This window comes from Scyliorhinus canicula, chromosome 8, assembly GCF_902713615.1.
Source record: "Scyliorhinus canicula chromosome 8, sScyCan1.1, whole genome shotgun sequence".
Taxonomy (NCBI): domain Eukaryota; kingdom Metazoa; phylum Chordata; class Chondrichthyes; order Carcharhiniformes; family Scyliorhinidae; genus Scyliorhinus; species Scyliorhinus canicula.
In genome coordinates this window covers 9,790,699-9,806,089 of record NC_052153.1, presented here as the reverse complement: position 1 = coordinate 9,806,089, position 15,391 = coordinate 9,790,699, and the positions used below count along the sequence as shown (strand labels likewise).

The 15,391-nt window shown below is 47.5% G+C and overlaps 1 protein-coding gene across 1 annotated transcript in view; it reads left to right on the top strand.

The window, feature by feature from the left end:
* Nucleotides 1-14,214, top strand: part of LOC119970640 — a 39,417-nt gene extending 25,203 nt beyond the window's left edge. Inside the window, exon 7 of the mRNA XM_038805578.1 lies at nt 13,978-14,214. Within this exon, the coding sequence (XP_038661506.1) occupies nt 13,978-14,078 (101 nt within the window). The 3' untranslated portion in view covers nt 14,079-14,214. The remainder of the gene's footprint in view (nt 1-13,977) is intronic.
* Nucleotides 14,215-15,391: the final 1,177 nt, after the last annotated feature.

Sequence of the window (15,391 nt, the reverse complement as noted above, 5' to 3'; positions counted from 1 at the left end):
CAGGAAAAGCAGCATTTAACCCGCCAACGGCAATGGTGGTGACATCACCTCAGTGCTTCAATAATCTGGATGTGATATTTAAAGGTCACCCCTGCACACTGAAAACACAATTGCTACTGGGAAGTCATGGCTGTGAAAGCTAAGAAGCATACTGCCCCAAAATTCACAGATTCATCCATCAGACAACAATGCTGTGGGTCATGTCTGCTGTTTCTAAAGGCCCCTGTCATGTATTAATGACCTCTCCGAGCTTTGACTGACATATCTGGGAAGCAGCCAGGGGGCTCATGAGCCAGGTCCTTGACTCCAGTTCCGACAACGTTAATGACCATGATTTTTCTGACCCAAAATGAAAGAAGCATCAAAGCACTCACCCACACACTCCACTAGCACAGAGACGCACACTTCAGAGCGATCTCGTTCTAAAATAGCCTTAGGGTCACAATCTGGTGAGCACATCATACTTTCAGATATACAGCAGACAGAGGTAGGGACATCCAAGGTGCTGACACTCGGAGGATTGCTAGAGACCAGGAAACTGCTGGTCAGGTGGCGTGCCTCTGGACTCAGTCATGCTGCCAAAGGCAAACTCAGATTCATCAAGAGGAGATGTCAGCCACAAGGCTTGGATTGAAAAGGAGAATGGAGGAGTACTAACACAGACTGTCTTTGGTGATTATGCCGACACTCCAACACAACGAGGTCAACACATTTAGAGTGGCAACCACTTTGGAGACCTTGGTGCAAGACCTTTGGCCTCCACTACTACGGGACATGCACTCAATTCTGTAGCCACTTGCTGGGATGCATGAGTGCCAACGCCAGAGGACAGTGGTATTCTTGAGCTCACTCCAGCTGCAATCTATCCCAAGGAGGAAGCCAGGGGCCCTCGGGCACCCATAGGGAGGAGGAGCAGCTGGTGCACATCCCAGGGCCATCCACCCTGGTGACTCCAGGAGTGTTCTGCCCAATCGAATCCCCTCTTTGTGTGACCACTTTAGCTCATGCTACTGCCATTGGCGAGTCAGATGTCTCCATTGACGTCTTCTTCGCTCCTGCCTATGAGCGAGAAGAATGACAGAGTTCAATATGCTTAATATTTTGTACGATTTCCTCACTGGGGTATCAAAGAGAGAAACTTGACGATTAGCTTCTGTCTCCTAAGGACTGCTCTTTGCCCATTCATCATCTGAAGCTGCCACTCAAACTCCACTGACTATGCTTTGGCCTCTATATTGGCAATAGGCAAGACATCACACCATTCTTGCCTTGCCCCACACCATATGACCAAGTGACCCCAGCTGTGGGGCGGGATTCCCCGCCCCGCCACTCCACATTTCTGCCCCGACCGGCCGGCTGGATTCTCCGTTACACCAGCCGGTCAATCGGCTTTCCCATTGTGGGGCAGCCCCACACCATCGGGAAACCCCCGGGTGCCGGCATAATGGAGAATCCTGCCGGCGGAGAATCCCGGCCCCGGTCACTACTGCATCTAAGCTCTCATCTGAGGCACAGCATTGTCCCAAGCTTTACTCCAAGACCTAGCACACAACCTGGTCTCTGGGGGGGCACTTGTCAAAACGCAGCTCAGCGCACAACCGAGAGTTAGGAATGCTTTCCACACACAGTATGCCATTGCCAAATGTCTAAGGGAATGTATTTGCTTGCCCAGTTGGCCAGGCAAACAATGGCAGTCAGAAATTTTGGAAGTCTAAATGCTGAGCAACAATCAGTGGCACTCACACACATAAGTGGTGCTTCAGTGGACATAACTGCCCAAGTAGTTTGAGTCCAGGCATGTCAATTGAGTTACAGCTGCAACAGGATAATGTTACTGACATGCCGTTCCAATAACCTCGACCTTGTCAATGTTTGGCCTCCAGGAACTTCTCCCAGATTTCAGTTGAACTGTCAGCCTGTGATGACTGCCCATCCATTCACCACACTCCCTCAGGTTTCCCTACCCTCTGTGAAGCCCCTCTATGGAGCCCAAGGCCAGCAGCAGAGGACAGCCTCAGGGATGGTACTTTTCACATATGACAGTCTTCTCTAAGTCTTCTTCTTTCCAGTACCACACCCTGCCCCCGGTCTCCCTGCAGACAAAACATCCCGGTTACCCGATCTCCCCCCACTAGCCTTCCAGTGTTACTGATTCGCACCATTTTGACATCACACTGGGGGGAGTTTTTGGTGGGCATATATCATTCTGGTGTTTGGGCCCGATAATGAGATGCTATTGTATTGTTGACTTTACCTACATTGAATGCAGGAAAGGGCCTGCCATTGATTTTTTTTGCCGGGGGGGGGGGGGGGGGGGGGGGGGGGGGGGCGATCGTGGCAAGCATTCACACTGACATAAAATCAACTTTGGCTTTGCAATATTGTTCATTCCCGTCAGCGAACCCGCCAGATGTTAACGAGAGTGGAAAATCCCGGCTAGAGTCTTTTAATGTTTTCAAGGAGGGGGTAAGTAGATTGTTGATAAACAAGGGGGTGAAAGGTTATCAGGGTAGGAGGGAGGTTACAGTCAGTTCGGTCATGAATGGCGGAGCAGGCTCAAAAGGCTAAGTAGCCTACTCCTGCCCCTAACTCATATGTTCATCAGGGGGACTTGCAAATATAGCCCCCATGACTTTAAAACAGTGGTATACTCACAGGCCTTGAAGAAGCATGCAACTCCTTCTCATCAGCCAGCACCAATCCTGCAGGCTTGACCAAATTTTCTGAACTCCACCAACAACCCATACTTCCACAAACTTAGCAAAAGCCACTAAATAGTGAAAGGGAACTGAACTGTAAATTGGGTGATGATCCCTTTAAATAACACTGGCAAAGTTATCCCTCGTGCTGCTGAATGCAAGTTCAACTGTGTGTGTTTAAGAGAGAGAGCGCTAACTAGAATGCCACGGTCAAAATCAGCAGTGGACACTGACTGACTTCAAGATCTGGACACTGCATAATTCCGGCACACCTACATGTAACGCGCACATTAGCGGAAACAACATGGTGTTCAGCACACATTGCACTGTAACTGATGAGAGCCGTGCAGATACATCTTTCACCTAAATCAGCACCTGTAGTGCAAAAACTGCTCACACTATACAGCTGAATTTATGTTTCTATTACACCTTTGATTAAGAATTCCATTACCTTGCCTACCAGCAACATTAAACTAATTGATCTATAATTCCCTGGGTTTGTTCTAGCTATATATATATATATATATATTCACCTGAGGAAGGAGCTGCGCTCCGAAAGCTCGTGTTTGAAACAAACCTGTTGGACTTTAACCTGGTGTTGTAAGACTTCTTACTGTGCTCACCCCAGTCCAACGCCGGCATCTCCACATCATATATATATGTGTAAGTGCTTTCTTAAGAACTTTCTTAGCCAATGCTCTACACAGCTGCATTTTCTTTAAACAGAAGATTTCCTTAACGTTTCGAGCATTCACCATGTTAACTCGTGAACCTCCTGACTAAAATACAGAAGTCTTCCATTCTTTTCTTTTTTTTATATAAATTTAGAGTACCCAAATCATTTTTTCCCATTAAGGGGTAATTTCGCGTGGTCAATCCACCTGCCCTGCACATCTTTGGGTTCGGGGGGCAAAATCCACGCAAACACGGGAGAATGTGCAACCTCCACATGGACAGTGACCCAAAGCCAGGATCAAACCTGGGACCTCGGCGCCATGAGGCAGCAGTGCTACTCACTGCGCTACCGTGCTGCCCTCGAAGTCTTCCATTCTTAAAGTTTCAGGAGAATGGTCAGGGCAGAACTTTCCTTCACAATTTCTCTTGCAAATAGAAAACCAAGACACTGAACTATCTTTCTGTTTTCGACCGGGGCAGAAAGCGACAATGACCTGCAATGTTCTGACATTCACCTTATTCCAAATAACAGTTAAATTCTATGTAACTTGTCTTTAAGTTTACTTAAAAATTAGTAAATCTTTGTGACCTTTGACATTTAAGAAAAGCCAGTCTGCCCTATAATGGACCTGAATATTAATTTCAAAAAATCAAAACAGTGAAAGGAACGCACAAGCTTACAATTTTACAGCAGAATTACGTGCTGTGTTACTATTCTTATAAAACAGTGCATCCTCTGGCTTTCCTTATGTAAGGCCACTGGACATACGCTAGCAATACATGAATATTGGCAGGTTTACATATGCTTACTTGTCAATAGCAAAAATATTTATAAATATATTGAGTTCGGATGCAGCCAAGGGAGATATGGGCTCATGAAAGACAGACGTAGGTGATATGGGGCTGGATTCTCCGTTTGGGTATCGGCGGGATTCTCCTTCCTGCCTCACTCGTTTTCTGGTGCGGCATTCCCCTGCCGGAAGCGGGATTCTCCATCCCGGCTGCCATCCAATGGGGTTTGCCATTGTGGGCACAATCATGCCATCTGGAAATCCATGGGCATGAGTGCGCTGCCAGCAAAATAGAGGATCCCGCCGACAGAGAATACAGCCCTATGTCCTCCTGCCAGAAGTGAATTTTGTCGAATTCGTGTTCCCAAATTCAGGCCATACAAATGGGCCGGCACTCTGCCCACGTGAAACATAAGCGATTCCCAGAACCGCTGCCATCTGATTCGTTGGGGCCGGGATTTGCATTAAAGTGCCTGACAAGCTGGAGCTGCCTATAAGTGTTCCACTCAGCACAGACTGTCATTCCAGCCAAAGAGACGGCTGCACAGAGACATGTCCCCCCCCCCTCCACCGCCGCCGCTGATTCCAGGAGTCCGAGATTGACTGAAAGCTGGATGCCATTGAAGAGAGGAAGGACACCCTCTTCCCAAGGATGGGACGGGTCTCAAGTCCACCCAACTGAACAGCAGCTGGGAAGAGGTGGCAAAAGGTGTCAATGCTGACAGCATCACCAGGAGGGCCGGCAAACAATGCTGAAAACAAAGTACAGCACAGAAACAGGCCCTTCGGCCCTCCAAGCCTGCGCCGACCATGCTGCCCGTCTAAACTAAAACCTTCTACACTTCCGGAGTCTGTATCCCTCTATTCCCATCCTATTCATGTATTTGTCAAGATGCCCCTTAAACGTCACTATCATCCCTGCTTCCACCACCTCCTCCGGCAGCGAGTTCCAGGCACCCACTACCCTCTATGTAAAAAAATGTACCTCATACATCTCCTCTAAACCTTGCCCCTCGCACCTTAAACCTATGCCCCCTAGTAATTGACCCTTCCACCCTGGGAAAAAGTCTCTGACTATCCACTCTGTCTATGCCCCTCATAATTTTGTCGACCTCTGTCAGGTCGCCCCTCAACCTCCATCGTTCCAGTGAGAACAAACCATGTTTATTCAACCTCTACTCATAGCTAATGCCCTCCATACCATGCAACATCCTGGTAAATCTCTTTTGCACCCTCTCTAAAGCCTCCACATCCTTCTGGTAGTGTGGTGACCAGAATTGAACACTATACTCCAAGTGTGGCCCAACTAAGGTTCTATACAGCTGCAACATGACTTGCCAATTTTTATACGCAATGCCAATGAAGGCAAGCATGCCATATGCCGTCTTGACTACCTTCTCCAACTGTGTTGCCCCTTTCAGTGACCTGTGGATCTGTACACCAAGATCTCTCTGACTGTCAATACTCTTGAGGGTTCTACCATTCAATGTATATTCCCTACCTGTATTAGACCTTCCAAAATGCATTACCTCACATTTGTCCGGATTAAACTCCATCTGCCATCTCGCCACCCAAGTCTCCAAACGATCTAAATCCTGCTGTATCCTCTGACAGTCCTCATCGCTATCCGCAATTCCACCAACCTTTGTGTCGTCTGCAAACTTACTAATCAGACGAGTTACATTTTCCTCCAAATCATTTATATATACTACGAACAGCAAAGGTCCCAGCACTGATCCCTGTGGAACACCACTAGTCACAGCCCTCCAATCAAAAAAGCACCCTTCCATTGCTACTCTCTGCCTTCTATGACCTAGCCAGTTCTGTATCCATCTTGCCAGCTCACCTCTGATCCCGTGTGACTTCACCTTTTGTACCAGTCTGCCATGAGGGACCTTGTCAAAGGCCTTACTGAAGTCCATATAGACAACATCCACTTCAATCATCTTTGTGACCTCCTTGAAAAACTCTATCAAGTTAGTGAGACATGACCTCCCCTTCACAAAACCGTGCTGCCTCTTGCTAATACGACCACTTGCTTCCATATGGGAGTAGATCCTGTCTCGAAGAATTCTCTCCAGTAATTTCCCTACCACTGACATGAGGCGCACCGACCTGTAGTTCCCTGGATTATCCTTACTACCCTTCTTAAACAAAGGAACAACATTGGCTATTCTCCAGTCCTCCGGGACATCACCTGAAGACAATAAGGATCCAAAGATTTCTGTCAAGGCCTCAGCAATTTCCTCACTTATCTCCTTCAGTATTCTGGCGTACATCCAATCAGGCCCTGGGGACTTATCCACCTTAATATTTTTCAAGACGCCCAACACCTCGTCTTTTTGGATCTCAATGTGACCCAGGCTATCTGCACACCCTTCTCCAGACTCAACATTCACCAATTCCTTCTCTTTGGTGAATACTGATGCAAAGTATTCATTTAGTACCTCACCCATTTCCTCTGGCTCCACACGTAGATTTCCTCCTCTGTCCTTCAGTGGGCCAACCTGTGCCCAGGCTACCCTACCCTCTTGTTTTTTATGTAGGTGTAAAAAGCCTTGGGATTTTCCTTAAACCTATCTGCCAATTACTTTTCGTGACCCCTTTTAGCCCTCTTGACTCCTTGCTTAAGTTCCTTCCTACTTTCCTTATATTCCAGACAGGCTTCATCTGTTCCCAGCCCTACAAAGGTGTCATCCACAGTGGAAATCCTGGGCCACAGCACAGGAGAGCTCAGTTACAGGTGCAGATGGACATTGCTGCGGCGCTCCAAATCGTGGCCCTTTCGCAAAGGGTCATGACTGAGGGCATCAAGAGCATTAACCGGGCATTGACTGACCTTGGCATGTCACAGAGGTACATGTCACAGGCACAGACGGACATGACAGAGGCAGTGAGAGACAATACTCACTCGCTGAGGGACCTATCCCAATTTCAGTGCTCCATGGCTGAAGGAATTGAGACCATGGCTCAGACGAGGATGGACCTCCAGGACTGCTAGCGCCAGGTGACATTTGCACCTCCGGAGTCCACTCCAGCATCTCCTCCATCCCATGAAGTGGCCTGGGCCAGCGAGCACCCTGAGGGAGGAAGAAATGCTGGGGCCCTTGCCGGTGCCCCCCACAGGGAAGATGCTGGAACACCTCAGTCCTTCTGAATCCCCCCCTACCTGATACAGGTACATCTCATGGGTAGTGGCAGAATACATTATCACCTTTGATAACACGAAAGTCAGCCAGGCCCACCCAGGTCCAGGCCCTCCAGAGGACAGCCGCCAAATGCATCACAGGGCAGAGGGCAAGACACGCAGAAGGTTGCCTCCACATCTGATGTACTATCTGGGAAAACACCCAGAAGGAGAGGTAGGCCATGTAAGATGAGGAAGATAGATGGCATTTAAGTTGGCATTGGTGTAGTAGATAGAAGATAGTTTGGGGTTAGAGCGTACCATTGTACATATTCACCAGGTGCACACCAGTCTCACCTGCCTCTAACCCCTGACCAATGTGAAAAATGGACTGGATGTTGTACATTTGCCAGGTGGGAAGGGGGTTGTAGTGAGTGAGTTTGTGGTGGGGCAGATGACCCATGATGCATGAATATCCCACATGATGGCAGGGCATGGGGCAGCAGTGTGAGCCTGCCTTGTATGACAGCATCCTCAGTGGGTGAGACCTAACTGTTTACCATCTCCCCCAACCACACCCCCTCTCTAAAATATATCGCCCCGTGAGAAGAATCTGCCAACCAGGTGGGACAGGGTGGTGGAGTTGCCGGAGGCCATGCCTTCTGAGTGGTAAATCGGGTGGGATGAGGTTGTCCCATGTGCGAAGGTCCTGGATCACACTTTGGGCAGCCTGCCCTGCCAGCTGAGGCTACATGCCTGGATCATCCTGCACACCATCCATATTGTCAGATGAGGTCTGTTGTTCTTCCTCCTCCTCTCACATGTCGCTCCGCTACTGCCTGATGTTATGAAGGGCTCAGCAGGTCACCACGATGCTTGAGACCCCCTCGGTGCTATATTGGAATGCCTCATCAGAGTGATCCAGGCATCAGAGCGCATCTTGAGCAAGCCGATGCCCGCTCGATGATGCTCCTGGTTGCTGTATGAGTGTCTCTGTTCTAGTATCTTTAACCTCAGATTTCTTGGAAACTTCTCTTTGTTTCTCTAGTTTCCTTAACTACTGCTCTGAAGACCTCTGCCTTTTCTTAACCATTATTCAGAGTTTTGGGGTGTTTTTGTAGCAAAACTGAGAGTAATGTTCTCTCTCTAGCCTTCTAAACCAACTATCCTCATATTAGCTAAAAATAAAAATGAACGCTTCTGTACCTTACAAGCTCCAGTTACTAAGAACCCACTGCTAGCTTATTTACTTTTCACGCTATAGCACTCTAAGAACAATTGAATCATAGTTGGAATTGAAACCAACACCCACACATACACGCACCTTTGTCCAGCATGAATCTAACTATAGGTTTTAGCCTTCCAGGCACAGAAACACTAAATACATCAAACCCACTTAAAATTATACCCTGTTTCTAATGTTTATCAATACAAATCCCTTAAAACTACCTTTGTTTTCCTAACAAACCCTCATAAAACATATGAAACATAGCCATCATCCTGATGGTCACCTTTGTGTATGGCAGCATCAAGCTGCGTGTAGACCCTCAGCACACAACACCAAGGATCACTACATGCTGAGGTTATACCTATCCCTTGGAGTTGCAGAAGATGTGTGTGGCCATGTTACCATAGAACATTTCAGTTGGACCATGCCATACCATTGTCTCTTGTGGAAGTTTATGCAGAAAAACATCTTGGACCACAAATGCATCAGGCAGTGGTTTGCGCATAATGTCCTCAAAGCTCTGTGGGGAAAATGTGATGGTAGATCCTGCCAGGTGGCTCCTTGAGCAGACTGACAATGTCATATGACAATACTTTAAAACAAGCACCAAATGTAGCTAGGCCGTAAAGGCCCTATCAGATTCTTCTGCACACGTAAAGCCTTATCATCTCCACACGTTGCCCTCGAGGTGGCTGTGGTGGAGAAGAGACAATTGTCCACCTACTTCTGCAATGTGCCTTCGTAAAGCAGGTCTGGAAAAACATGCATCGCTTTTTATTAGCATTCATCCTGAGCAGCCCTTAACAAAAGACCGTCTGCTACCCAGACTGCTCCAACAGATGGGCACTCTGAGAATAACAGCAGCTGCAATCGAAGAACATCAACTCGGTGAAAGATGCTGCACGGTTTCCGCAAAGTCTGTTGATCTTCCAGTGCAAAGTGTTGTCTATGAACAAGTGTTGCAACAATGGCATTTCAATGTCCAGGGCTTGCATGCTGAACAATGCACTTTAGGCTTCAGGAAGCTGCTGCAGAGGTACAATGGAGAAAGGCCACTGTCTCAGGCCTTTCAGCTACTATTCACCAAGTGGCTGGAAACAGGGCAAAACCGCTCGGGCTGAATGCTGACATGTAATGTGCATTGTAAATACTGGCTAATTGTAAATATAATATCATACAGTATTGGAAAAAAACAAATTTGTTTTGTGTTTCATGTAAAGTCACCTGATGTACTTTTAAAAAATAAATTTAGAGTACCCAATTCTTTTTTTTCCAATTAAGGGGCAATTTAGCGTGGCCAATCCACCTAGCTTGCACATCTTTGGGTTGTTGGGGTGAAACCCACGCAAACACGGGGAGAATGTGGAAACTCCACATGGACAGTGACCCAGGGCCAGGATCATACCCGGGTCCTCAGTGCTGTGAGGCAGCAGTGCTAACCATTGCACCACAGTGCCGCCCTGTCAACTGACTTTAATAAATTAAATGATTAAAGTATATTTTTTGGAAAAAGTAAACAAAAAATAGTTACTTAATCTTTGATGGATATATTAGTCATAAAAGATAGCTAATGAGTGAATGTAATGTTAATGCAAAATATATATTTTAATGTTTTGTTTCCAAACTTATGTTGGACGTTAATTAGCTTATGGGGCAAAAATCTTCCAAAATGTATTTTAAGGTATTTGATTATTTCAACAAGGTTTTGTGGCAAAAAAGTTTAATTATTGGCGTGCTTTGCGTTTTGTCACAATTTCCCATTATAAAACTGTGGCACAGTAATTAAGTCTGGGAACAGGAAATGCCAAAAGCAATTTTTTGAACAGCATATCAAGAAAAATGAAGGATTTTTAAAGTAATTAGGATTAAAATGGAGGCTGAAAAGCCAGGTTGTTTGTGTCAAAGCAAATCAGGTAACAGGAAGCTGTGTGTTTAATATTAGGTATAAATCATTCATTGACTACAACGTCAGGGGTACTTGGTGTGTAACGCCTGCAAAGGTTGCAAACTATATTGCTTGAAAGGACATAATGTTCAAAATGCTCCATCAAGTATTTGATCATCGTTTGATTAATCGTTCGATGCCCAGGCACCCCTCGGGTTGCCATAAGTATAGCAGGATTTGGAAGTATTTTCAGTTCACCCATAATAACAAATGATTGCAGAAGGACAGAACTCATTGGCTGCAGTGTGCATTTACTAAAAACAAACCCAGCAAAACTTTTTTTTTAAATTAAGGGGCAATTTTAATGTGGCCAATCCACCTACCTTGCACATCTTTGGGTTGTGGGGGCGTAACCCACGCAGACACGGGGAGAATGTGCAAACTCCTCACAGACATTGACCCAGGGCCGGGATTCAAACCCAGGTCCTCGGCGCCGTAGGTAGCAATGCTAACCACTGTGCCACCGTGCTGCCCTTTTTAAAAAAAACCAGCAAAACTCTCAAATTCAAGGGCGGCATGGTGGTGCAGTGGTTAGCACTGCTGCCTATGACGCTGAGGATGCGGGTTCGATGTGGGATCCCAGCCCCAGGTCACTGTGTAAGGGATAGGTTAATTCTGTTCACGGTGAGGAACAGGATGTTTACTGGAACATGAGGCACCAGATTCAGGCATTCTCATGTATCTTGCTGACTTTCCCAACTGCTTATCTATTGGACTTATTTACTCCACTGTATAAATATCAGGCCTTTTTGCTCCTTTGTTGGACTTCGCCTCAGACCTGAGTCGCGACGGGTGCCAGGAGCTGAATCACACTGCCGCTGTCGACCCCGAGGTCCCCGACAAGCAGATGGGTGTGAGATTCTTGTTTTATATTCTTTTTATATTATATTCTTATTTGTATTATTTTTTGCTAATAAAGTAGAGTAGACAAACTTCTGTCATTATTCTCTTTATTACATCATGTCCAAATCATAAAGAGTAATCTAAGACACACTATCTGTGTGGAGTTTGCATATTCTCCCCGTGTCTGCGTCGGTCTCACCCCCACAACCCAAAGATGTGCAAGTTAGGTGGATTGGCCACTCTAAATTGCCCCTTAATTGGAAAAAACATAATTTGGTACTTTAAATTTATGAAACAAACTCTCAGATTTGCGACATAAGAGACAGTCTGAATTTATTATCTGGTCACACAATGGGCTGGATTCTCCGATTGTGAGACCATGTCCGGAGCATGAGTCTGGTCTTACAACCAAAATGTTGGCGGCACCCCTATACCGATGCTCCGCCCGGTTGGGGGCTAGCAGCCGTGCCACATATAGCCCCGGCTTTACCTGCGGTTACGGATGGAGAACCGCCGGGTCCATGGCCGTGCATGGGCATGGCAGCAGCCGCACTGTACAACATGGCGCAGACCCAGCCAGATAGTGCTCCCTTGTAACCTCCCTTACCACTCCTCATTAGTCCCCCCCAGCCAAAGCCCCACCCCCGATCAGCGGAATGGCTCCCCCCCCCCCCCCCCCCCCCCGACTGTGGCGTCGCTGGACACAGTCCGCAGCCAGCACGCAAGGTCCCCAAAATGTATGAGCACATGCGAGCAACGCCGTCAGGACGTCAGTCCATCGGGGGCGGAGCATCGGGGGAGGGCCTCAGGTTACGTCCTGAGGCCGTCCCAACAGCGTGCGGCGTACTAGGTGATTACGCCACATTTGATGGGCGGAGCATCTGCAAAACAGCGCTGCCCCCAATCTCAGCGTAAAAACTGATTCTCCGGTCAATCAGTGAAAGCGATTTTGGCGTCTGCAATCGGAGAATCCTGCCCACTAGAACTGAATTGCGTGCAATTTATGTTCCCGTTGGGAGCGCCGTTTAGAATTTAGAACAGTACAGCACAGAACAGGCCCTTCAGCCCTCGATGTTGTGCCGAGCAATGATCACCCTACTCAAACTCACGTATCTACCCTATACCCATAACCCAACAACTCCCCCTTAACCTTACTTTTTAGGACACTACGGGCAATTTAGCATGGCCAATCCACCTAACCCCGCACATCTTTGGACTGTGGGAGGAAACCGTAGCACCCGGAGGAAACCCACGCACACACGGGGAGGACGTGCAGACTCCGCACAGACAGTGACCCAGCCGGGAACCAAACCTGGGACCCTGGAGCTGTGAAGCATTGATGCTAACCACTATGCTACCATGCTGCCCCGATCCGAGATTCAGGACATGCAAATAGGCCAGTGCTTTGCCAATATGAATTGGAAGCAATTCCCATCCCCACTGACAGCGGATTCATTAGGCCCAGAATGACAAGCTAAAGCTGCTTTTCAGCACTCCACTGACCACACACATTCATTCCAACCAAGAAGATGGCTCAGAGAAACCTGTCCCCCTGATTACATGCATCTGAAATAGACCTCATGCCAGTGGAAGGGGAAGGGCACCCTCTCCCAGGGTGAGCTGCAGACTCAAGCCCACTCTCCCGAATAGTGCCTGGGAGGTGGTGGCAGAGGCAGTGAACATCACCAGGAGGAGACAGCTGGTGATCAGACATCACCAGAGGCTCTCTGAGAGTTTACAGGACACAGTCAGCAGTGTACACAGCAGGAGTCTGCAAGTTGCACCAAAGGGGTACGTTAAATCATATGCTGCAGCAATGCTGGTCTGAGCCAGGCCACCCAATCCCAAGTGGGGACACCCCGATTGCACGGACCTAGCACCAAGTCATTCTCCCGCTACGCCCTGTAGCCCAGGCAGCCAGCCCTCAGTATGTAAGACAAGTTTAGAGAGAGAGTATCTTACACTCTCACCTCCCCCGCCCCCTAACAGCCGTGGTGCCCAGGCCCTTCTTGTAAATACTTGCACCAATTAGCACTCGCGTGACCCCCGCCTGAGAGGGGTGGAGCATGCGTTGCCCAACCCGATAATGACATTCAAAGCCATGCAAATGCCGGTTTTGCATGGGTCTGCTGGGACTGGGTTCAAATTTCATTAATGGTGCCAGTGGGAGAACACAGTATCGGATCACAAAATCAGCACTGTTCGCAAATCACGCACGATGTTTGCCTTACCAGGCATTCCCTGACCAATCGCAATCCCAGTTGCCGACATCAGGTGCCGGAGAATCCAATATATATATATTATAGCTCTGTAAATTATATAGCATCATAATATTTTGTACTTATAGTATATAGCATATTTTATATATAATATGTAACATACAATTAACAGCCCTGTTTAAATTCTGTGTGTTGTGTATTGCTCTGAGTAAAACTAACACTCCGCTGCAGGCAGCCATTATTGAACTAACTTTATTTATCCCTCCCAAGTGGAGGACATTATAGCTAAATATTCAGATGTACTGCCCTTCAGTATTTTAATTGCAGTATTAACCCTTTTAAAACGTAATGAGATAACACTTCTGCTAAAATATTGAAGAAATCTTTAGATTTAAGCATGATTTCTGAGCGGCAGCAGATTTTCATGATCTTTCTTTGTTCAATTATTAGAACCGAGATACAGAATTTTACCAGAACTGAAGAAAAGGCGATTAGCCTATGAAAAGGTTCCTGGAAGAAATGATGGGCAAACTCGCCTTGTATTCTCTTGAGCAGCTTGTGGGGGATGTTCAGTTTTTCTTCAAAATCGGTTTTAAATTGATAGTTATGCTATGTGAAATTAAACATCAACAGATCTTACCAGCTCAATGTATTTTATTGTCCAACTAATTAAAATATTATTGTTCATTTGTATTCTAAATCCTTTTACAGCAATCACCATTGGCATTCATTCGAACCATTGCACCGGCTTGGCTGGAAAGCTAAAGCGCTAACCATTACTCCAACACGGAACTCCCTACCATTGGCATTCATGATATTGGTCATCCACTTTAACTTCCTCCTTAATGCCACATTAAGGTTGCGCAAATGAAATGTAGCAAATGTCACAAGAAGTCATAATCTTTTATGAATACTGTTGTCACTTATTCCTTTAGCTGCCATTGAGGCAGTGGGTGCATAATCATTGCAAAGCTCATCCCAGTGTAATGCAACTCCCTATAAGCTTTGAAATGTGGGAAAAAACTTGCAGAGCAACTTCCCTCGTTACTCCACTTCTAATTTAGCAGGGTACTCAGCAAAGTTAGAAGGCAACAGCAAACCACTACAGTACTTTGCCAAGCATAATCATGGACCAATCCACTGGAAGGCCATGGTTGCCAGCGCCCTCTTGGGGCATGCTACCAGATGGAGGATGCTGCAGAGTTAGGGTGAAGGAGATTTGGAAAAACATCTCCAAACTTGGCTGTGTCATTACAACCAGGTCTCCAGCTGCAAACAGCAACTTCTCATCACATACCTGCCCAGCACTCCTCAGACCCATCGTCTTCAGCTCTAATTGTACCATCAGCTCCAATTCCTCACATTTTTACAGCCATGATTGTTGCAACTATACAAAGCATTGGTGAGACCACACCTGGTGTATTGTGCACAGTTTTGGTCCCCTTATTTGTGGAAAGATGTGGTGGCATTGGAGGCAGATCAGAGGAGGTTCACCAGGTTGATTCCAGAGATATGGGGCGGGATTCTCCGACCCCCCCCGCCGGGTCGGAGAATCGACGGGGGTCGGCATGAATCCCGCCCCCGCCATCCTCCGAATTCTTCGGCCCTCCAAAAGTCGGTGAGGCGTGAGTCGCGCTGCCCGCCCCGGAGAATGGCGGGGACCGGCGCGATTCAATGGGCCCCGGGGCTGCCCGAATTCTCCGGCCCGCGATGGGCCGAAGTCCCGCTGGTTTTTTGCCGGTCCCGCCGGCGTGGATCAGAGTAGGTCCCTTACCGGCGGGATCTGGCAGCGCAGGCGGGCTCCGGGGTCCTAGGGGGGGCGCGGGGCGATCTGGCCCCAGGGGGGTGCCCCCACGGTAGCCTG